General features: G+C 38.0%; 1 protein-coding gene across 1 annotated transcript in view; it reads right to left on the minus strand.

The window, feature by feature from the left end:
- Positions 1-25,519, minus strand: part of agps (alkylglycerone phosphate synthase) — a 57,694-nt gene that overhangs the window by 12,237 nt on the left and 19,938 nt on the right. Inside the window, exons 11-18 of the mRNA XM_063006152.1 lie at positions 17,089-17,216; positions 15,131-15,182; positions 10,941-11,017; positions 10,741-10,853; positions 8,127-8,196; positions 7,975-8,036; positions 4,911-5,000; positions 479-578 (exon numbers count right to left, since the gene is read on the minus strand). Of these exons, the coding sequence (XP_062862222.1) occupies positions 479-578; positions 4,911-5,000; positions 7,975-8,036; positions 8,127-8,196; positions 10,741-10,853; positions 10,941-11,017; positions 15,131-15,182; positions 17,089-17,216 (692 nt within the window). The remainder of the gene's footprint in view (positions 1-478; positions 579-4,910; positions 5,001-7,974; positions 8,037-8,126; positions 8,197-10,740; positions 10,854-10,940; positions 11,018-15,130; positions 15,183-17,088; positions 17,217-25,519) is intronic.

Below are 25,519 nucleotides of genomic sequence, written 5' to 3' on the forward strand. Positions count from 1 at the left end.
AGTAGCTTGTCTGTTGGATCGGTCCACACGGGCCAGCCTTCGCTCACCTCGTGCATCAGTGAGCCTTGGCCGCCCATGACCCAGGCACCAGTTTAGCACTGTTCCTTCCTTGGATCACTTTTGATAGATACTGACCACTGCAGACCGGGAACACCCCACAAGAGCTGCAGTTTTGGAGATGCTCTGACCCAGTTGTCTAGCCATCACAACTTGGCCCTTGTCAAACTCGCTCAAATCTTTATGCCCATTTTTCCTGCTTCTAACACATCAGCGTTGAGAATAAAATGTTCACTTGCTGCCTAATATATCCCACATAATTTTAGGTGCCGTGAGGAAGAGATAATTAGTGTTATTTACTTCACCTGTCAGTGGTCATAATGTTATGCCTTGTCGGTGTAGTTACACTATATAAACCTTTTTACACTATATAAAACATAGTTACACTATATAAAACATATTTAAGCAGTTTAAATGATACCTCTACTTGTTCATAGACGTGTACTGGATCACTCAGTCCTCTATAATTGAAGGCAAAGTAGAAATACACACAGGCACCAGCATCATAGATCTGTGTTACCCTACGAGTAAACAAGAAAAGAAAGAAGAAAAGGTGAACAGACAAAAAAACAATAACTTTATGTGCCTAATGTTGTTGGCCTCAGACCTTATGAATCATAATGACTTTTAAAGCCCACATTAAAATACTTTTTAATGGCACAGCGGTAAAATAGTATCAGAATAATTATAACCTCCCTTTTGTTTGGTGTAAAAAGCTCAATGGTGAGGAGCAAATTCTCCAGCTCAAAACAGTTTTATTCCATCAAACAAGTTTCATTCTGAATCCATTCCTCCATGTGAACCACTGTGTGTGGTCTTCTTCATTCTCATGCTATTGATGTGATATTAAATACCCATCATTCCCACTAACACTGTGTCCAGCACCGACCATTCACATTATGTTTAATGAAGAATCACCTCCCACCCTGCAGCCATCTGGATTCACAGTGGACTCTGATAATACACACAAATAACACCAATTACACTGAGAGAGAATGCTGCTAATGTGATTCTCAGTGCTCAGAGCAAACGTTATACACAGCTAATTTTATTCCTAACAGAGCTGTTTGCTTTATAATTAACCCTGCATGAACATGAAGTGTACAGAAATGATATTATCATCCACTGTGGTCATTCTCATTTTTATTTAGAACGAGCAACACCAGGTAATGAAAGGACAAAATCTCTCACTAACTTTTAATTATGGATTAAAGAAAGATAATATACTAGAAAATTTATTAGACTTTATACATTTATTTATTATGTCAGAATTTTGACCTTCTTATGTAAAAGATTTAGTTATTTTTTCTTTACTTTATATTGTTACATTTATCTCAACATATATTTATTTTTTATTATATTTAATTTATAATGAGATAATATATTATATAATAAGATTTTATATATATATTATATATTAAGATAATAAGATTTTCACATCTGAACAGTTTTACATAATAATTTTGATCTGTAAAAATACAGATATTGTACCATGACATCTAATTACTAATTCAATGACTAAGTATAATAAGTTCAAGACTTTTTGCATCCCTCCCCCCTCACGATCTCAGATTTTATTTATTTATTTATTTGTCACAAAAATTGCAGGAAAAAACATCTATAAACAGAATATTTCCACTACCATTTTGCCATCTTATGATCTTGATCAGAGCAATGATCTATTATAATGATAATAATTATATAATAATAATAATTTTAATTATTATCGTAATTGTAATTGTAATAATAATTGATAATAATTGTTACAATAAGCTATTATAACAAGGTTGTTTAAGGTAATTGTAGTTTTTTCACCTTTACAGCCAAAATCTTATTCATGATTGTCTAGTGAATTCTGCTGTTTAATTTTATAACTAAAAGCTGATGTATGAACAAGGTCATATTCTTGTTTGGAAAGTCTTAACTGACAAAATTAGTAAGATTGTTCAAGCTGGCATCATCATGTAAGTAAAAGTATAATGAAAATGACTTAATCACAAGGTTAAATGATTTTAGTAAGTCCTTATTTTAGATGAACAGATAACAATTAAAACTGTACTTAACATATGCTTAACAACACTACTTAAGATATTAGAACATCTAAAAATTTCTACCTGAAACAGATGAACTGTGAAATCTATGTTTTATTTTACTGCTCTAGCCTGGAAACAGTCATTCATGTATGGATGAATTTATTTATAGATGATGCACTTCCTCCTGTCCAGGTATTCCTGACTTTAAGTTAAACACTGAATCAAAGTGGAAACCTGGCAAGTGTTATGAAAGCTACAAATTTATCTTGTTTGAAGTGAGTTACAAATAAGTGTGTGTGTGTGTTTGTGTGTGTGTGTGTGTTATCAATAGGGGTACTGCCCTTTCCAGAGGTTAAATGGCCACATCAATCAAGTCACACACAGCTGCACAGCAACAGACAGGAAATGAATGACCGAGGCATAATCAAGTTTCAAACCCTTTTGAACCTCTCTCTCTCTCTCTGTGTGTGTGTGTGTGTGTGTTTATCTGTCCCTCACTAACTCCTGCATCCAAAGTCCACCCTTGCTTACTTTTCTTCACTCTTTCTGTTTGGCAGGGTCATTGTGAAGGTGAACAGAGCTGAGTTTATCCAGTTATCAACACAAACGTGTTCAATTAACTATTCAATTATTTCAGCTGCACAACAACCTGAAGCAATTAGAACAAAAAAAATCACAGTAACAACAGTCTAGCTGCAAAATAAACACAAGGTTGTGTCATTAATCTTGTTTGGCTGATGTTGTAGAGCAAGTCTGTGTGCAGGTTAGCAGACTATAGTGTTTGTGTGAACTGTAATGATCTGATTTTGTGAAATCTCAACATTTTAATTCAAATAATTTTTATGTTACTGTTTTACAGAGAGATACTTCTCCTATTAGTCTTTACATGAACTAATTGTTTAACTTTTGATAGCAATAAAAAACAAACAAACAAAACTTGGCTGTACATGATTCACTCAGTCATCATTACATGCATCTCTTATATGTTTGTTTGTTTGTTTATTAGGATTTTAACGTCATGTTTTTACACTTTTGGTTACATTCATGACAGGAAACGGTAGTTTTTTTTTATCTTCACACAAGTTTCTTCAGTTCACAAGGTTATATCGAACACAGTCATGGACAATTTTAGTATCTCCAATTCACCTCACTTGCATGTTTTTGGACTGTGGGAGGAAACCGGAGCACCCGGAGTAAACCCACGCAGGCACGGGGAGAACATGCAAACTCAACACAGAAAGGACCCAGACCGCCCCACCTGGGGATCGAACCCAGGACCTTCTTGCTGTGAGGCGACAGTGCTACCCACTTAGCCACCATGCCGCCCCCCATCTCTTATATGTATTGAAGTAGTTGTTTATTTTTTATGATATTGGAACAGTCACTATTTTTAAATCAACAAGCTTGTAATTATTTTAATGACAGAGTAATTACTTTAACAACAAGAAGGATGATGCATGATTGTGAAAATCATATGTTATCTATTATCTAATCCTTTACTGCAAGTCGGCTCTCAATCATTCACATAAAAGGGTGGCATAGCAGTCCAATATGCAAACAACCACCATAAAGAGTTTGAGATACTCAGATTTAGTCTCAGCAGTGCTCAGTTGTCTGTAGCAGGCACAACTGGCAGCATCTGAGTAAAGAGGGGTTTCCTGTAATTGCTCCTTAAACAGTGCGGATGGCTCTCTGTAAGGACGCATTCACATGAGAAGCGGCAAACCCATTTTTGTGCCGGCTGGGCCATTGTTTGGAGTGTGGCACTATGTTGCTGCATTGCGCTCACGGTTTTTTCAAAGTTCACCTGACTGAACTTTGACCCAGTTTGCTGCTGTTCTTTTTAAAGCACCTCCAATGAGACGAACTGTTTGATATGACGTGACAAAAGCGACTCAGGCTGTACGAACATCACTTAACGTGACATTGTATTGAAACAACGTGCGAGGAATTTTGATTAGTAAAGAAAATGTATGACCAGTAATAATTAAGACAGACTTAGTGTTCCTGTGTAGTTCTTTTAGTACATTAAACCACGTTAAGATTAGCATTTTAGAGAAGCATTTTAGACTCTCTCTCTAGATTCTCACAATTTCTCAGCATCCCGAGCTGTAACACAAGTTTAAAAGTAAATGAAAGCCAAGCACTAAGCAAAGCGGCGATTTGTGCAGAGGCTCGCGGTTTTGATGCTTCACATGTAAATGCGCCATAAGAATCCACCGCTGGAAAAAAACACACTTTCAAGGGGGCAGTAGAACTGTAATCAGGAACTGGAACTTAATTGGGACAAAAGGGGGTCAAATGGAACAAAATAAAATATGAATAAATACGATAAAAGATAAATGATACAGATTTATCATACAGTTTACAAAAGACTCAGTTGACGAACATAAGCTATTGTTACAATATATTACAGTTTAGGGAATTGCGTTAATTGCTCCAAATAATCAAGTTATTAGGCTAATAAATACAGCTGGTTTAATTGAATCACTCAAAGTGGATTAACATATCTATTTAAACAAAAAGATCATCGCTGAAGTTTATTCACAACTGGATTATTAGTGTGCATGTTAGTATGTTAGGAAGTGGTAGCTTAGTGATTAAGGTGCTGGACTAGTAATCAGAAGGTTGACAGTTAAAGCCCCGTCTCCGCCAAGTTGCCACTGTTGGGCCCCTGAGCAAGGCCCTTAAGCCTCAATTGCTTGTGTTGTATTCGGTCACAATTGTAAGTGGCTTTGAATAAAAGCTTCCACTAAATGCTGCAAATGTAAATGTTAACAAAAGTGAAGTGAAGCATAACAGACTGAGCAGACATTATACCTGCATGTAGACAGCGGTGGAAACTGCACTCCTCTCTCTTTACACTCTCTCACTATTCTCTCCTTTACGTTCCTGCACAGATCCAACACTCTGCAACGAACACACACACACACACACACGCACACACGCACGCACACGCGCACACACACACACACAGACACACACAGAGATGAGACGCCATGTACTTTATACTAAACTTAGACACAGATAAAGCACAAAACCAACACATCAATACTACACAACCTGGTAAAGAAATGCTGCCACAGATCCGCCAAAAACACACATTCTAATAGTGTGTAGTGAAAAGTGTGCAACACTGGACAATTTGAGAACCGAAGGTGGGTACAGGGATGTCTTTACTGCATATTTAGGCTTTTAAACTAGCCCTAACAGGAAAAAAGATGTAGAATTTTAGTTCAGGATACAAATTAAATTAGCTTCATCTGTCCTGTGTTTGAAGATGAGATTTTCAGACATTTTGGACAAAGATGAGGCACATTCTAAGAACTTGGGAGGGATTCATTTTCCTTTTAAGGTTGCATACTCAAATACATGGCAGCAACCCTCTAACCAACATCTGACTACTGGCTGATGCAGATTAACTTCATTTATAATGTGTAAATTTCATTTTTCAGCCAAAGTAAACAAATATTTCAGAAAAACAAATTGCGAGTACTCATCACATTCCAGTCACTCACTTATTTACACCATAATTTGGTAAAAATAAACCTCCAATACTACTACAGTACTAATCTTTACATATAGTGTTTGTAAGATAAAACATTCTACATTCATATCCTCACATCTGCACCCATCAATTTTTATAAATATAAAACTGAAACCCATCTCAGTGCTTCAAACATCATAAAGCTGAAGATCCATAAGTGACCAAACACGGTTGCTAGTGTGAAACAGGCTGGTTTGAGTATGACAGAAAATGCTGATCGCCTGGGATTTTTTACACACAACACTATCTAGTTTTTACAGAACAGTGTAAATAAAACAAACCAAAAATCCAGTCAGCAGCAGTTCTGCAGGCAGTTGATAAGAGACGTCAGAGGAGACCAGCCAGATGGTCAGAGGAAAAAAGCTTCCAGCTGACAGGAAGGTTACGATTACTTAAATAACTCTTTACAACTGTGTCAGAAAAACATTTCAGAATGTCCAACGCAATGAACCTTAGAGGTTATGGGCTACAACCACAGAAAGGCCTCCTGTTTAATACAGCCTTCTGCCTTCAAAAATTGCTGCTCACTGGATGTTTTCTGATTTTGACACTATTCTGCTTAATTTCTGTTGTGCAAGAAAACCACAAAAGATCAGCATCAGGAACAAACCGGTCATGGTCCTGGTGACTCAGATCCCTTCTTCTGTATTCTGGCGTTTGATGTGAATATTACTCAAATTATTTCCATATGATTTCATGTATTGCTGCCACATTCCTGGCTGATAATTTTGTGTTAATAACATTAGTATTCAGATAACAGGCCAGGTAATTATCCAAAGCTAGGTTCAGTCACTGTTTATATTTACATAATGTAATTATACTTTAGCTGAACAGCAATCTAATTAATACATCTCTAAAAGCTTTTCAGACAGAGCCTGGCAGACATGCTGAATCTCCATTTCCTCTCAAACCGTAGTTTTTTTGTCTGTTCAGTACATAAAAAAACACTTGCAGAATGTTGAACTTTAGGACCCGCAAATAATCAAAATAAGAGAATTAAAGACGTGTAAAATTTATGTTGGCAATACAAGTTATCAATCTTCTTTTTATATATACTATTAAACATCAGGCACAGCTGGCTGCAACATGAACTCAATGGGCTTATTGAATTCCTTTTTTTATATTTTCTCACTGCATGAGAATCAATGCAGTAATGTGCATGTTATATTTCCTGACATTTTTGTCAAAAAGTAATTTACATAAATCATTTATATTGGGAAAAATGAAACAATATGATGTGAAATATACAGTAATATACATATATATATATATATATATATATGTGATGTATTTTTTTTCCTGATATGCAACAATTGTGCATTGATGGAAATAACTCTATTTTAAAATGATCATAAAAAATTCTCTACATGGAGCAAACAACAACACATCATCTGACCAGATGTGTCCAAGCTTTTGTCAAAGGCTCTGTTCTAAAACAGGTTCAAAGTTTAATCACACGTAAATAAAAACAGCCGATTCTTTTTAGTATGTCAATGTAAAGCTTGCCTGATGGTGGGCAGTGTCACCCACTTTCAGCAGTGTTTTTAAGAATTTTTAAATACATTTGCCAATCCAGACGAACTTTAAGGTGACAGTTTGGGGTTTAATTTTGACCTTGGGAAGAGACCACTGTTCTATGCAGTGTGTGATGCATTTCTTCAAATAAGTCACACAAAACTAGGAGAAGATAAATTACTAGGAATAAGTGTTTTAGTCACAGAAAATTTGGAAATATCAAAAGACAACGCTGTTGAATTTTAAAGTGGAACGTTTTTGAACATCAGATGTTTGTGGCTTTCTAGCAATATTTCCATCTTATCTGGATTAGCTTGAGAAATTCCCAGTGTAATTCCCTTCCCATCACCTGCTTTGCTTTCAAAATACTTATATATACAAGGGATCTTCAAAAAGTTTCCATACTTTTATATTTTGGTTGGAAGCTGTGAGGGTGGGAGGACTAACTGGTTGTGTCTGAGAGACTGAGAGACGCTTATAGTCCAGATTTAGCTGCAACTGATTTTCACCTTTCTGGACTGTGAAAGCAGTAGTGCATCAGTGGCTACACATTCAATCAAAAAAAATTTTGCTGATGACATTAAAATGGTACGATGCTGGGAAAAATGCATCGCTAGGTGACTATGTAGAAAAGTGATGTATATTGTTTTGGAAATTTTTAATAACAGTTTTTTTAAAAAGTGCTTACACTTTTTGAAGAATCCTTGTATTTATATGAGTCAATACACCAAATGCTTGCCAGAAATTTTAATCTTATTTAGAGGGGTCAGAAAGAAATCAAGGTTACCACAACACATTAAAGAAGTTCAAAGCTGTTCGTACCTGTCCCAAGGCACTGAGGTCTCAAATGACTCCCCTATGACGTAATAATCCATTCCTAAATCCTACACAAACACACACATTTGTAAGCACAGTCATCATGTATTCCAACGTCAAGGCAAATTATTTAAAGTGATTGTTTCAGGCAAACTCACTCGCAGATAAGCGATGACGAAGGTGAGCATGTATCCTCGCTGTCCGTTATCTTCTCCTGCAGCCAGACCTCTACAACACAAACATTCAAAACATTAACATACACACAGTAGCACTTACACACAGTAGCACTTAAAACATTAACATACACACAGCAACACTTAAAACATATAAACACTTAAAACATTAAAATAAACAGCCTGCATTTCACCTGCTTGCTCGACAACTATGTTTAAAAAATAATAATAAAAAAAAAAACTTTAATTAGACAGAATAATGGACACACTTATAACATACACCTGCTCTACTTCACCAGATTCCTCCATAAATTAGAACTCTATTAATCATTTTATTTTTTATTCGTTACCCAAACTAATAATCACACCCTTATTAGGGCAGAAAGCTCAGATCAATTCACCCATTATTCCACTGAGCAGCGAGACCCAATCTATTCAAGTATCAATCAAATCCATCAGTAGCTCCCTGAAAAGAAGCCATGATTAATGTAAAAAGATGAAAAGGCAACAGCTTGTGTTTGGCATATGAGTGATCAAGAGAATCAGATAGGTCCCAATAAAGGTTAAAGGTTACGGCTCTGATGACCCATAGCGATGGCCAGTGGTTAAATATTGATAGCAAGTCTATGGAAACAGCAGGCAGTGTAGCCATCAGACGGACACACACGCCGCTCCTCTGCAGATAAACAATACCAGACCACACTGCAGTGTATACAGAGAGGGATGAGCTTAGTGAAGGTTTAGTTAATAAGGATGGTCCACCTTGTGCTCCTGTACAGCTGGGAAACCTTGACAATAAGCCTCTTTCACACTCGAACCCAGAGCAGTAATCAGTACGGTTCTGTGATTGCATTGTTTACACTAACAGAAAGAAGTGTGTTTGCCATGTGATGGACAGTGGTCTCTTCCCACTGCCGTAGGTTTGGTTAAGGTTGAAGCTCTACACTTCACCCTGAATTAAGAATTAAATGGCTAAAGCTGATACACCCAACCCAGAACATCACATACCAGCATGTCATTACTATACTAGCTATGTTAGTGCCACTGCAGTGCGGAAAATGGGTCATCACACACATGATATCAGGTTAGTCGGATCCTATAGAGGTATATTTCCATTGATGGACTGGGTGGAGGGGAATAACAACATGTACAGGGTGGGTGACAGATGGGACACAGTTTGAAAATGTATACCCACATTATATATTGCATTATATAGCTAAACTATAGAAACTCCTGACCAGGAGTTTGACGGATATCCTGTTTAAAGATTACAGGCATTGATTTAACAGTTGCCCATTGTGTGAGCTACACCCACCATATACACGACATAGCCAAGGGTATGTGGACACTAATGACTGAAGTCAGATCTTTTAGCCACACCCATTGGAAACAGGCGTGTACAATACAAGTATATTAATCAAATTTTTGGCAATAGTTTGTGAAAGGACCTTCTCTGTTATAACATGACGTCACCCGTGTACGCTGAACCCTGATCTCAACCACACCAAACACCTTTGGGATGAATTAGGACATGGATTGTGAGCCAGGTTTCCTAATTCAATCACTGTCTGACCTGACAAATGCTCCTTTGAGTAAATGGGACTGACTGTACTGTGGACTAGGGCGGCACGTTGGCTAAGTGGGTAGCACTGTCGCCTCACAGCAAGAAGGTCCTGGGTTCGATACCCAGGTGTGCGGAGTTTGCATGTTCTCCCCGTGTCTGCGTGGGTTTCCTCCGGGTGCCCACCCACAGTCCATGCAAACATGCAGCCCGGCTAATTGGAGACACTGAATTGTCCTATAGGTACCCAGCCGCTAGGATGCATAAACCAGTGCACTGTAGTGCCGGTCCCAAGCCCGGATAAATAAGGAGGGTTGTGTCAGGAAGGGCATCCGGCGTAAAAATTGTGCCAAATCAATAATGCAGATCACGATCCGCCGGCGACCCCTAACGGGAGCAGCCTAGGAAATAGAGATAGAGAGACTGTACTGTGGACTAAATGTGATGTAAACATTAAAGACATCAGGTAGAAGGTAGAAGATTATTTAGACAGACTGTTTATTGTGACAGTATGTAATCAAAATGAATACCATCAGATCACTCAACCAAATTGAACTCTCCTATAAAAATGTCCTGTGTTTTTATGAACCTTCTGTACTAAAATGGTGTTTTTAACGACTTTTTTGCAGGTCTGTAAAATATAATTTCTAAATTCCACTGCATTTGATTTATTTATTAGGATTTTAACGTCATGTTTTACACTCTTTGGTTACATTAATGACAGAAATGGTAGTTACTCGTTGCACAAGATTAATCAGTTCACAAGTTTAATATCAAACACAGTCATGGACAATTTTGTATCTCCAATTCACCTCACTTACATGTCTTTGGACTGTGAGAGGAAACCCATGCAAACACAGGGAGAACATGTAAACTCCACACAGAAAGGATCCGGACTGCCCCACCTGGGGATCAAACCCAGGACCTTCTTGCTGTGAGGCGACAGAGCTACCCACTGAGCCACCATGCCTCCCCCACGGCATTTTCATTAATAATCCACGATCCTCTAATGCCACAATAAAACTAATAATATTTTACCCAAATTTAGCAGCGATGTCGTAAACCTGTTTCTCGTGTTGCAAAACCTTCTCCCGATCTCCTTCAAACAGCAGAGTGGCCACACACAAGTGATGAGGATCAAAGCCTTTAAACTGTAGGCGAAAACATTGCAGTGATGTGAATACAACGTGACAATAAAAGATGGATGACAAAAAGAGCCATTGCAGTGTGTCTTTGACCTTGGTGATGTAAAATTTCTTCAGCCCATCCAGAAACGATGTGAAGATGGAGGACACTTGAGGTTTAAGGGCGTGACCTGAAAACCAAAATAAAACACAAACAAATATAATTAACTAATAAAATCATCTTCTGTACCCCAACACTTCAGCCTTTGACTCATTAAAACCAAGAGATAAATGAAGGTCATGTTTTTGCCACCCATCTGCAGCCCCCTTCCCCACTATATCCACACGGGCTTAGTGTGCCAGATTGATCTGCTATTTGAACAATGGCAGCGTAACGAATGGGTGAGAGTGAGCAAGAGTACAGCGACAGAGACTCCGGGGCCTGAGGGTCATATATCAGCCTCTCACTGAGAGGAAATGCTTTCCACACTGCTCCGTCCGTCTCCCTCACACACGCTGATTTATTTCTGAATGGACACACAAAGCAACACACCAACGAGAGCGGGCAGTCTGTGCCGAGGAGAAAGCTATTAATCTCTCATACCTCCACACTGAACAGGAGAAAAAAAGAAACAAGGAATTGTCCTCGACTTCACTTCTCTTCTGTACATTTTACTTTCCTTTCATTTATTCATAAAAACACAAAACACATACACAAAACACCGGCTACCTGTTGTCAGAATAGATTTTGAACTGGATTATGTCAAAATACTGTAGTGTATAAAGCTTTAACAAGTACGCAGAACAGAACCTGTACACGGTTAGGAGGAAGTTTATATGGCTGAGGTGCCATTTGATGGCCTTGACCTGAAGATAATAAATTGCATAAGCAAGGAACTCTGAGTTACTTATGTTTTTTTCTTTCTTTTTTGGAAAATCAAATACAAAAAAATATTACTTCAGTTTATCTTTTATTTTCCAAGGCTGTATAATCTTTGTTGGTCCTCACATCCTAAGATTTAGCCAAAACATTAGGACCACCCCCAAAAATGTGCATGGCAATGCCTATTTCATAATAATTGTGTGTGTCACTTTTAGGGATTTGTTATATGTCGAGCTAATGATGATTACTCCTAGTTTAAATGTTGAATGGAGCAAATATAATCAGGAATAAAGACCTAAGTGACCAAATCATAACAGCCAGACGACTGGGTTAACATTTTAGAAAAAAACAAGGGGTGCTCACAGGCAGCAGTGGTAAGTACCCACCAACAATAGACCAAGATGCAACAAGCCACAAACCGCCAACTAGCTGTTGGGCAGCCAAGACTTATTAATGCCAGATAACATGAAGGCTATGGTGTCTGGTACAGCAGATAATTTCAATGGTGGTGATGATGAGGTGAATGTGTAACAACACACAGCGCATTGAATCCTTCGGTGTGCAGGATTGGACAGTCAAAAGCTAAAGTCTTTATGCTAACTTTTGCCCACCAATCCAGGGCAGGCAGGAATTAGAACTAGCAGTGGAAGAAGGATGCAGACAGCCGGGGGCACGAGGGCATCGTTTAACAATAAAGATTCTGATTCTGATACCAAAGGACTCAGATGGAGTCCATGTGTCAGTGGGTCAGAGCTGTTCTTACAGCATATTAGGTGGGTTTTTGAGTTCACAGAGTTCATTATGTTGACATTTAAAAAATAATTAAAAAAAAAAAAAAAAAAAAACACATGATTTTTCTAGAATTATTTAAGCTTGCAGAGGGGGATCAACTGATTTACACTGAAATCTGACTCCCATAAACTTAAAACTGGACAGAAAAGAAACCAGAGTTTGCATCTGCCTGCTGTATGTTTTCTGGCATTCTAATATTTAAAGTTATGTTTAAAATTCAATTTGTGAGTAATTGAGTGTTTTTGAAATGAGTGTTTTTATAGTTTTACAGGTTTTGACATCTCTGGTCAGATTCCATGTTTCAAGTACAAGTTAACAAATCACATACAGAGTATAACTACTACTACTACTACTACTATTAAAAATAATAATAATAATAGTAATAATAATAATGTCGTTTCCCTGCAAATAAGCACCTAAATTTAACTCACTGGAAAAATGTCTAATTTTTACATTAGAAACATTGATCAGGGTTTCATTTTGCATGAATACAACGAAACCGTGAAACTACTTTTTAAAAGCATTATCATTCCATGTAAGAAAATGCCAGTCATAATATATTGCATCCTCTCTTAATTACAAGAAACGTTTATTAATAAAAAATATTAATGCAAAGTGAATCTTCCTTTCTGCTGGTTCTGTGAGTTCCTTTGTGTTTTCAGCTAAACTAAGAAGTGCACCGTCAGAGAAAATCAGAGACTGCGGTGAAGTTAATTAGGTCTCCTGAGACAGAGGAACCTCTCCTGTGGTACCTCACAAGCCCTCGGATTCCTTCATATATCCACGTATGATGCTATACAACCTCAAATGCTGAGAGCTTAATTGCTGCCAAAGCCATTTTTCATTGTTCTCGAATCGTGCGGTACCATGTTCGGCTGCTCAGCTGGCAAGACGACGATCGATTTAACTTAAGACACGACAGAGAAAGATGAATTCTGCAGATTAATTATATCATGCAAAATGAAACTGCTTGATGCACCATCACAGCGAGCATCAGCTAAGCAATGAATCCTGTTTATACCACCGCGTTTTGTTTTCATAGCCGAGGGTGAGACGAGGCCCTAAAGCAGATTCAGGAAAACATACCAAACCACTGAATCATTAAGATAAAACCTGTCAAGAGTGGCTTTTTTTATTGATTACGTTTGTGCATCAGAATCATCAAACCAGTGGAGCAAAAATAACTAGACAGTTTGTATGAATGCTATTTAATTCACAGAATAGTGCTCAGTAGTCTATAACTCTACATTACATTTACTTTATAAGCATTAACCAAAAACTAATCAATATTAAGTCTTTGTGTATCTATTCTAAAGCTCCTAATATTAACATGTTTAATTATTAATTTATTAGGATTTTTTATATCATGTTTTACACACCTTAGTTACAATTATGAAAGAAACAGTAATTACTGGTTACAAAAGATCCATCAGTTCAAGTCTTTAATGTCTAACACAGTCACAGACATTTTTGTATCTCTAATTCACCTCACTTGCATGTCTTTGGACTGTGGGAGACCTGTGGGAAACCGGAGCTCCTGGAGGAAACCCACGCAGACAAGGGAAGAACATGCAAACTCCACACAGAAAGGATCCAGACCGCCCCACCTGGGGATTGAAACCAGGACCTTCTTGCTGTGAGGCGACAGTGCTACCCCCTGAACCACCACGCCGCCCACAAAGAATAATAATTACATGCCTTTTGGAGCTTCAGTTTATTAGGGCAAGTATCCCCCCCCAACAGCCTGCCAAGAAACACTGAAATGATGCACAAAGCCCCACACAAACACACGTATAGCATCTCTTTTTTATTTGCATGAAAGGTGGAGGTTTTAAGAACTCTATTTTACTTTTTGTTTTTGTACAGATAGGTAAAACACACCTTTTGGGAAATGCTAAAGTCACTGCGCCATTTCTTGCATGCCCATTGCTGTTTTAAGAACTGACATATCTCTGGACCAAATGGAAAATGACAGGGTTTTATGTTTTATTTATATTATGTGTAATTTAATTTTCACATTTAGGTTCTTAACATGAGATGGTGGTTAAATACAGGAAAAGTGGCTTTGGGATTATTTTGTTGCATTTTTACTTTGTTTCTCCTAAACAAGTTCTTTCCAATAATCCACTACAAACCCTTCACCTCTTGCACCATCCACACACTGGCCAAAGAGGACTGCAAACTAGCACCTGTCCCCACATGTGCATCTCTGGCTGCATATTAACACTAGACAGCAGAGGATTCTCACAGAGCCATACTCGGTATGAAGTAAAGCTCTTCTTCTACGAGTGTCTTCACTTCTCATGTCAGTGCTTGGACCAGACAGCAGAGGGCACTTTTTCATGGCCAATGGTGTTGAGCATGTGGCCAGACCAGTAGTGCCAGTGAGATTCAAACTCAAGAGCCAAGTTGGCACGTTGGCGGGTTAGCACATTAGACCACTGTGCCCATTGTTTTAATTATTGATCAACAAAAACTGAATCTTTAATGCTGCAAAATATTGTTGTATTGTATTGCCAAGACGAGTTTTTGGAACAGCACGTCGATGTCAACACACATCAGTATTTATTTTCAGACAATTTAAAGGTGATTTTGTAAATGTTAATTCTGTTTAACATAAGAAACTTACCAAACTGGAACTGTTCATTGTTCATCAGTCTAATGGAGGCAGGAGCACATCTCTGAAACAAAAAAATGAAAAGCTAATGAATCAGCACCTCGCATTTCTGGCCATTTCTGATCAACTGCTTTCCACATAAAAGCATATCGCAATAACGGGTGTGTCATTTAAACCAATTAATTTTACAAAACAATAAGAGAAAATCACTCAAAAGTGTTTGTATAAGGAATGTGCAGAAAGTGGCTCACAATTATTTTGTCTCTAATTTGCCCTTTTTAACGTTTAAATCAATAAAAACAGAAAACAGGGCTGTGCTTTCCCCAAATGGCACACTAAGAGCTTGTCTCTTCCACTGGTGCACTGAAAAGTAGCTCCCGGCACCGAGAGTCCTGAGGGAGAAGTTTAGGGAAGAATCAGTAACTCACAGATCCTAAACAGCATGATCGATATGTTCATCGTCTGCTGAGCTCAGAGCTAATTTATGCTCTCATAATGAGTAGAGCCACACAGAACTAGAGCATACAGTCATCAATAACTGTGGCATCGCTGGCAAACTCACACGGCCAGCCGAGCTTTTTCTGCTGGCCTTACAACTACAACTTACAACATGAAATACACTTTTTTTCTAAGATTTGTTCTTATTTTCACAAATATTTGTCTAGACTTCAATATACTAAGATTCTAAGTAAAAGTAAATGGTGGCAGAAGAGATTTTCATCTCAGATATTTGTAGATCTGAGACAACCTACCCATCAGTACATTTTAAATAAGGGATAAACATTTTAGCATGTTCTATCTTCTACTAATGAAGCCTCATCACAGAAAGTGGTATCTTAGTGGTTAAGGTACTGGATTAGTAATCAGAAGGTTGCCGGTTCAAGCCCCATTACTGCCAGATTGCCAGTCTCTTAAGTTCAATTGGTTGAACTGTATATGGTTACAAGTGTAAGTTTGTTTGTTTGTTTATTATGATTTTAACGTCATGTTTAACACTTTTTAGTTACATTCATGACAGGAACGGTAGTTACTCATTACACAAGATTCATCAGTTCACAAGGTTGTATCGAATACAGTCATGGACAATGTAGTGTCTCCAATTCACCTCACTTGCATGTCTTTGGACTGTGGGAGGAAACCGGAGAACGTGGAGGAAACCCACGCAGACACGGGGAGAAAATGCAAACCCCACACAGACAGGGGGATCGAACCCAGGACCTTCTTGCTGTGAGGCGACAGTGCTACCCACTTAGCCACCGTGCCACCCTGGTCACAAGTGTAAGAGGCATTGGATAAAAGCATCTGTCAAAGGCCGTAAATGTAATTAGTCAATCATTAACCATCAATGCTTATAGCAACATATTAAAATAGTAAACACATATAGGTTTCAGGGTTGATTGAACTAAAAAATCTGCTAAAGTGATTACCATAACCAGTCAGTTCAGCATTTAGAATGCCTATTTGAAACAAAACATAAAGTCAGTAGCTAGCCGTCTGTTTCCAAATCTGATTAACTAAAAAATAAAAATCGAGTGATGAAGATTTAGTCCCTACTTTAAAGCTTTTCCCAACAACAGTTAAATAGTTAATATAACATGTGGTCGTGTCCTACTTTTATATGAATGTATGAGGAAAAATACACACATTCAATTCAGGGTTTATTATAAATGCAGTTTATATACGTTTTATATATCTACTATTAGTGGGCGTGGCCAAAACACATGAACTGAATAATCAAGAAGAGCGTCCACATACTTTTTACCACATAGTGTATAAACATTGAACATACATACAATCCTACACACAGTAAATATATAGATGCTTTTCTGAGGCAATTTAATGAGATAACACCATAGCAACCATCAAGCAGCAGACATTTTTAAGTAAAACTAAATAAATAAATAAACCATGACATGTACAGTGTAATTTCTGTATTGATTGTTTAAAAAAGGAACCATAATAATACAGACCTGTCTGGCAATCTCTCTCAGGCAGGCGACACCCTGCTGAAAGTTTGGGAAGACAACGGAGCCATATTTTTGATATTCAGGCATCGGACGAATCTTCATAGTAACCTCGGTGACCACTCCTAGAGTACCTGAACACAACAACACAACACACAGTTCTAGCTGATTAACACACCAGCCAGGTTATCTTACTGATTCTGACAGCGCACAATAACAGCAATCACAACATTTATTAATTACAGCCTATCTGATTTTATGTGAAGTTTGTCAGCCACCTTCTACATAGGGTTGTGGAGATATTATTTCTGTGGTGGAAAGGGGTGGCACTGGCAGAAAGTGACCACCAGACTGAAAATCAGAGTTACATTAATTGTACAGAAAGGCTTTATGTCATATATACAGGTACGTATGTGTCAAATGTACAGTACGTATCCATTGTTTGGAAGCTGGGGTCAGAGCGCAGGGCCAGCTATTGTACTTCACCCCTGGAGCCGAGAGAGTAGGGGCGTTGCTCATGGGCTCATCAATGGCTGAATGACCATTGTCATGAGCCAGTATTTGAATTCACAACCATTTAAATGATAGACCAAAGCTCTACCAACGAAGCTACCACTGTTCTAAACATAATTTTACCATGGAGCTAGAATAATTTTAGAAATCCATAATAGAATTATGAAAGAAACTTATTTTTTTTTAAATCACTGGGTTACAGAAATCACTGAAGTCCCAAGGCTGCTATAACATTAAAAATGCATGTTCATTTTTGGTTTTAACTGTACAAGATCAATCAGTGACCAAAGGGCAAAGCTAGGAGGAAATAATTATGTAGTATGCAGTCTAAGTTTCCACAAATATCAAATTAGCAAAATTTTTAGCAGCCATCAATAAATCATCATCAGGCATTTGATAATAAGCAAAATGTTTCCTAAATAGATTCTGTAAGTGCGATCATATTAAAACTTTAAACTATATAATTAAAATCTCTAACAGTTTTATGGTTTTTAAGTTTATATCGTGTGCCTGTGTCCACTCATGTACAAACAAAATTGGTTTTCCTGATATACAGACATCTAGAACGTATATACATACAGTAAATGAAGAGATTTCTGATTTGACACTACAAAAGCACTTGTATTTTTTTTTTATCTTTGTTATTTTTCACTCAGTTTTTTTTTTTTTACACAATACAGAAAAAGAAATCAAAACTCAGTTTCATTACGAAGTTGGCACACACTGCACCCACACACAATCACACGCACACACAGATGTACCACAGCCGCCTGTCTATCCACCAGGGGTCTGTATGTTCATTTTCACATTGACGATCTAGTTTCATCCAACACAGGGGGGGCTGTGTTAGATTTACAGTCTCTGGCTCGGCTGAAATAAAGCAGGTCTGTATCAAAGGAAGTGTTGGGCCGACACCGGATATACAGAGCGTCTTAAAACCCAGATCCCAGCATGCTCCCCGACCCCTGAGAGCACAACTGCCACTGCTGCTTTGAGGCTCATGTTGCCATTTCATTTACCTACCAAAGCCCAGCTTACTGCTCATAGGAGGCACAAGAGCAGAAACGAGCTGTAATAAATACTGGTATTAAAACTGGAGTCTGGTTCGAAGCTTCCTATGTGCACATCTGTAAAACGCAATACAAAAACTATACAAGACCAACAGATTTTTTTAGACGGTATGCTTTTATACAATACATTTACTACTAATGAAATAATGATTTTGTAAAAATAAAATTCAGGTAAAATATAATTTACATTACATTTTTAATTTTAGAGCAAGAACTGAGCCCACTGTACATCTGCCCTAGCAAATATTTGGGCACTTGTGACCCATGCAAATGCAGAGTGACAATAAATTTAAAAAGTTGCAAATAAAAAGAGGAAGGAAAAGGTTTTATATCCATTTTGACTTTAATTAAATTGAAATAAATAAAATATTAAATACTTAATTTCACATTTATATTTTTAAACATATGTAAAAGATATGTTTCAATCAGTCAATATTAATGTTTTTGTATACATTTGCTTATTCTAAATTTAATACACCAATCAGCCACAACATTAAAACCATGAACAGGTGACATGAAGCTACTCCCTGTAAAACTGATATTTTACTTAATTCACATTTTACATTTTTAACTACATTTTCTGTTGTTTTAACCCGAGGTGGTTCTGATAAAAACCTGTTTACCCACCCGAGGTTAAGGAATGAAGTCGCCAACAATGCTGCTCCTGCTAGATGTGACGGAAACCTGGCGTGTTTGCACCAAGAATGTCAAGAACTCACTACAGACTTTATCACAGACTGGAATAATTAATAACTACAATTATTTTTGCTAGTTATAACTTTTAATTCATTTTAATTTGTGTGTGTATGATATTGTGTAAATCCTATTTATTCAAATTATTCTCCAGGCGACCCAAGAAGGTTGGGTCCCTGCTGAGTCTGGTTTCTCTTAAGGTTTCTTCCCGTAATTTTAAGAGAGTTTCTCCTTGCCACTGTTGCCACTGTTGCCCGGCTTGCTCAACAGGGGTTTTGGTCTGCTGGTCCTGGATTCTGTAAAGTTGCTTTGAGACAATGTCTATTGTAAAAAGTGCTATATAAATAAAGTTGACTTGAAAAACACTGATTGCCTTGTAACGATGGTACATTTATTTACTTATTTTATTAGGGTTTTAATGTCATTTAAAATCACACATTGAAAATCACAAATAATCACTGGTTCCACAGGATTCATCAGTTCAAGTTTTTTTTAACATTAAATACAGTCGTGGACAATTTTGTATCTCCAATTCACCTCACTTGCTTGTCATTGAACTGTAGGACGAAACCGGAACTTCTGAGAAAACCCACACAGACACAGGGAGAACATGAAAACTCCACACAGAAAGGACCCAGACCGCTCCACCAGGGAATCGAACCCGGGACCTTTTGCTGTGAGACGGAAGTGCTACCCACCGTGCCACCCTGTTACGATGGTATAAGTCAGAGGGAGGGATATATTATGCAGTAAATGAACTCTTAGTTCTTAAATTCGACGTGCTGGAAGCAGATAAAATGGGAAAGTGTAAAGATCTGAGCGACTCTGACATGCGGCAAACTGTGATGGTTAAAACTGGGTCAGAGCATCTCCAAAACAAAACAGCTCTCATGGGCAGTTCCAGGCATGCAGTGATTTGTAGATCAGTGCCCATGCTGACCACTGTCCACCACCAAAAGTGCCTAGAATAGGCAGGCATGTGAGCATCTGAACTGTACCAGTGGTGCATGAACAAGGTCTTTTAGGATTAATTACATTTTCTTCGACATCCAGGTATGTGTGCATTGCTAACCTGGAATTGCAGTGGTCCCAGGATTATGGGAAAAAGGGCTCTTGGCAGATGCAGTGTGGGTCCGGAAATAGGGTTCTGTATTTTGTATGTATGGTTGGTGTATGTTGCTCCATAATACCCACTTACACAACTTTCTTGGAGCTGTATCATGTGTAAGCACTTATCCATGGAAAAAGTCCACAGTGTGGGGAAAAACACCACAGATCTCAGAGCCAATTCCTTTTTGCCCCACGGTTAAAATGTGCGAAACACAACCAACAAACTGAAACAAAGAAGGCAGTAAAGATGCCAATAAGAAAGTTTACAACCACATACAGCACATACAGTAGGCACTTCTAACAGCCGTGTCTATAAACACTCAGTCACATCACTGACATTTACAACACTTTCATCTTAAACAGATGAGAGTAAATACTCATAAGTGCCATCATAAAACCACGATATAATTCTGTCATCACTGCATTAGTTCTGAGAGAACTGAACCAGACTCATTGTGAGCATCTAAACATGATGCCATTTTTAATCTAATTTAAAATCCACAGATGTCTTCTTATAAGGAGTATTATTAGAAACAAAGCTATTCATTTGGACAAAGCAACCACTATGAAAATGTACATACACCATCTGTTAATGATTGTTTTTTAGATATGCACTAAAATTATATTTCAACAAATTTTTCTCTTTTGAAATACAACACTTAGGCTCTGATTTTGATGTTTTAATACAAATTTTAAAAACAAAACCTCCAAATGTACAATTTTCACCTTCAAATGTGTAAATGTTGCTTTATGGTACCATTCAGACTGACATAAAATACCTTTGAACAGCCAGAATAGCTCTTTGTATGGAGGGTCTGAGTTCAGTGTCACCAAATAAAATGCACAAAACCTGGCGCTCAGGTGCCACCGCGGTAAAACAAGCTAGCACAACAGAGCTGACCGCTAAAACTCACGAGTTCAAATCTCAGCTCTGCTACCGGCAGGCTGGGCACCTATACAGACAACAATTGGCTTGTCAGAGAATGGGTGAGCTGGAGGGGATTCATAACTGCTTATGACCTCTGCTGGCTGATCGATGGCGCCTGCACAGAGACGAGGGATAGAGGAGATCACTGCGTGACACTCCGTGCGAGATACAAATCTCCATATGAACCTGCCATGTGCAGGTAAAAAGAAGCAGCTGGCTACTGCACACGTGTCAGTCTTAGTCACAACTATAGTAGTCTATTGCAGGTCTATATATTTTTATAATTGATATGAATTCCTTTTTTCCTGAATTTCCTTAAAATCTCTTGTTTTAAGTACTTTATTGTAACTACTTTCTTATCTATAGTAAGAACAAAGTTCTAAACATACTCAATATGACTTAAATTGTGCATACACCACTTATAATTATTAAGTTCAAGTGTTTTAGTCACACCTTTTGCCGACATCCATAAAATAACAAAATATAATATATATATATATACAGTATATATTTTATATATATATAAAAATATAATTGTATGCTTCTAACTATTCCTGTTACAGCATGATTGTGCCCCAGTGCACAAAGTGAGGTCCATAAAACGTTTTGACAAGTCTGATGTGAAGAAACTCCAGCGGCCTGCACAAAACGCTGACCTTACACCTAGAAGCACTGATGGGATGAGTCGAAATGGTGATTGCAAGCATGGCCTTTTTATCCAGCATCACTGCATCAATGCTTTTTTAGTAGATGGGCACAAATTACCTGCAGGCACATTCAAAACCGTGTGTGAAGTGTTTCCAGAAGAGTGGAGATAATAATGTCATGATAATGACCATGGTTTTTCAAATAGGATGACCAACAAGTCTGAGGTCAGGTATGTGAATATGAATATTTCAACCATATAGTGTAAATTCACACACTTTCCTGCCATTATAAACAATGTATAAAGGAAATAGTTTAGATCTGTCTTTAAACACTAGAGCTACAAAGTTATGCTGATCATTACTGATGATTAAAAGAAATCTGGTGAGCTTTTAATATTTTATAGTTTTATTAAGCAGAGTCACATTAATTTTTTTTTTAGATTCTGTGCACTAAGGTAAGAGTTTACTTACTGAAGATAATTATGGCTAGTGAACCAATAAGTGAATGTAAACTGTTTTCAATGTTCTGAATATCAAACTAACATTACACATAAATTGGAAATCATAACTTGTAGTTATACAGTATTTGTGTACCATTTATTAATTTATTAGGATTTTAACGTCATGTTTTACACACTTTGGTTACATTAATTACACGGCAGGTATTCACTGGTTACACTAGATTAATCAGTTCACAAGTTTAATGTCAAACAGTCATGGACAATTTTGTATCTCCAGTTCACCTCACTTGCACGTCTTTGCACTGTGGGAGCAAACCAGAGCTCCCGGAGTAAACCCACACAGACACAGGGAGAACATGCAAACTCCACACAGAAAGGACCCAGACCGCTCCAAGTCTCAAGTAAAGTACATTCCAATATAAGTGTCTCTGTTTCAGAAAAACACTTTTCCTAAGGTCTCCAGGACAGTGCCTAATAACAGCAGTAAAGTAATAATAAAAATAACAACTACTATCTTGGTATAGCATCGTGGCGTGCTGCCCTCTAGTGGTTCACATGATGTCTCGGCAAATGATAGCAAACGGTGGCATTTTTACCCCATCATTATCACTAAACCCATTTGTCAGAATATAAGCAGGTCTTTAATATTAGCCGGAGTTTGTATTTTGTTAAAAAAAAAAGTCATAAAGGCTCATGTAGGAATAAACACACACAAACATTACATATCACAGGAGAGAAAGTGGCGGGCTATACTGGTAAGCAGCTTGTCAACATATTTTTAGAGTAAGACAAACATCCCTCTCGCACACTGAACATTTATAGTTTTAACACTATACACCCAAAAGTATATGGACACCTGATCTAATTAGTGGATTGGGGTGGTATTACAATCTCGCATAAAACTAAACTGTAATATCCACAAAGTTGAATCAGTTCATTTGGACACAAAGTTTGGTATGGAGGATACCAAACCTTGTGTCCAGATACCAAACTTTGTGTCCAAATGAACTGATTCAACTTTGTGGATTTGTGTACCCGGATTATTGAGCATACATCAAGAGATTAACTGTAATATCTGTAAATACACTTTGAAAGTAGAATGGATTGAATTAAAAAGCTTGGTGACTTCTTGGTAATGTGACAGTACCATGCTGAACAACAGTTCATTGACTTTCTGACCTGCTAGTAAACACTGCTGTTGTCCAGTAAAATTGTCTTGGAGCTGCAATATCCTACTCACAGGGAGTGCAGTCTCTCAGAACGGGACCAGAATTTGCCATTGGTCGAAACATCAGACTAAAAACTATGTGCAATGCATTTACTGGATTAGGTTCCCCTAGCCGAGCAGCCATCCACAAGCCTAAGCTTATACTGCACAAAGCTATTGTCGGATGGCGGGGTTTAAAACACAATGCCATTGGACAGAGTAGCAAGAAAACAATAAATGACCAATTTGGGTTTGGCAATATTAGAACACGTCCTCATTAAATTCGTAGCATCATCTTTAAAGTTCAGTGGAAGTGAAATCCAAACCTGAAGCTGAATGTGAGTTTAAAAAAGTCATGTTAGTGTTTGAAAAATCATTTAATGTGTTCGACATATTAGGAGGTAAATCACATTTCACAGCGGAATTGTAATGCCACCGTGCCCTAACCTCACTAAGGTTAATTTGCCCATATTGCACTGCAGCTGGTAGTCAGAATTCCAATTCACTGAGGTACCTGTCCCCACCATCTTGTTTCATTCTGAAGCAAAGCCACTCAGCAGGAGGGAAAAAGCATGGTAAACTCCACTGCAGCGAAAAACTCAGACTCACAGATGCACACCATTTATTTATAGTCCCACAGCCGCCATTATAATAGGTACAAATGTACACCGCTACAATCCAATCATTCCATCTCCCTGCAGACTGCCAGGGGGCATGTGCCTGTGAGTGTGTGAGTGTGTGTGTGTGTGTGTGCGCGTGTACACCAACAGATGTTCAAAGTTGTAATGCCAACAGTCCCTGTGTTTGTTAATAAGCCCCGCCGTATGCTTGCAGTATTACCAGCGGACATTTACAAGGACAGGACACAAAAAAGTGGCACTGTGATCATTAGTCAGTGCACCTTCCTCAAACTGCACCATATCCATTACATTCTTAAACTTTGAACTATGTACTTGAACTAGGGTCTAATCTCGGTCTAATCTGGCCCATAATGCAGTTTGCTTTAGCCCCAACTCGTTCCCCAAACAGTTAAAAAGTAATGAAAGGTGAGTGGTACAAAGTTGGTAAAGATGGTGCTGCAAAGCAATATAGGCTCTGGGGAACTTGGTTTGATCTTCACATCCAGTTCTGTGAGAAGTCCATGTCTACACATGGGATTTCTCTTGGTACTCAAGTTTTCAGTCACCTCCCAAAAACATGTAGAAGGTAAACTGCCTGCCCTTAATTGCCCCTACATGTAAGTGAATGTGTGAGTTCAAATGCAGACCAACCATGCAGTGGTAAAATTATCATAGACCTAGTAAAATAAACATTTTATCATTTTGCCTGACCACTTGATCCTGATCAGGGTTGTAGTGGGTCAGAGGCCTACCTAAAAACACAGGAGACAAGACAGAAATATCTATCAGATGGTAGTACACACTCATCCATTGGGAGGTGGAGAGAAAAAGTAGGCATTGGAAGGATGCCCGATTCCTCACAGACCTTCACAGACTGAAGATGAGATTTACACCCAAGTGCCCTGAAACCTGGAGCAGTGGGGCACCCACACTACCACTGTAACTACAATTTTCCTCTAAAGACATTTAACCAAAACATGTTTGCTAGTTTGTTTGCCAACTTGCACCATGTGAGAACCCCAAACTTTTGTTCCACTTTATGGTTTACAATAATGTATTTATTAAATCATAATTATTTCCCTGACTAAGCCCTAATAACCCCTAATACATGTACGGGAGCAGCTGAAAAAAAGTTTGTTCCTGATTAAGCCATGTGGGTCTGGAGCCTATTCTAAATTAATAATAGCA

Source organism: Trichomycterus rosablanca, chromosome 12 (assembly GCF_030014385.1).
Source record: "Trichomycterus rosablanca isolate fTriRos1 chromosome 12, fTriRos1.hap1, whole genome shotgun sequence".
Taxonomy (NCBI): Eukaryota; Metazoa; Chordata; class Actinopteri; order Siluriformes; family Trichomycteridae; genus Trichomycterus; species Trichomycterus rosablanca.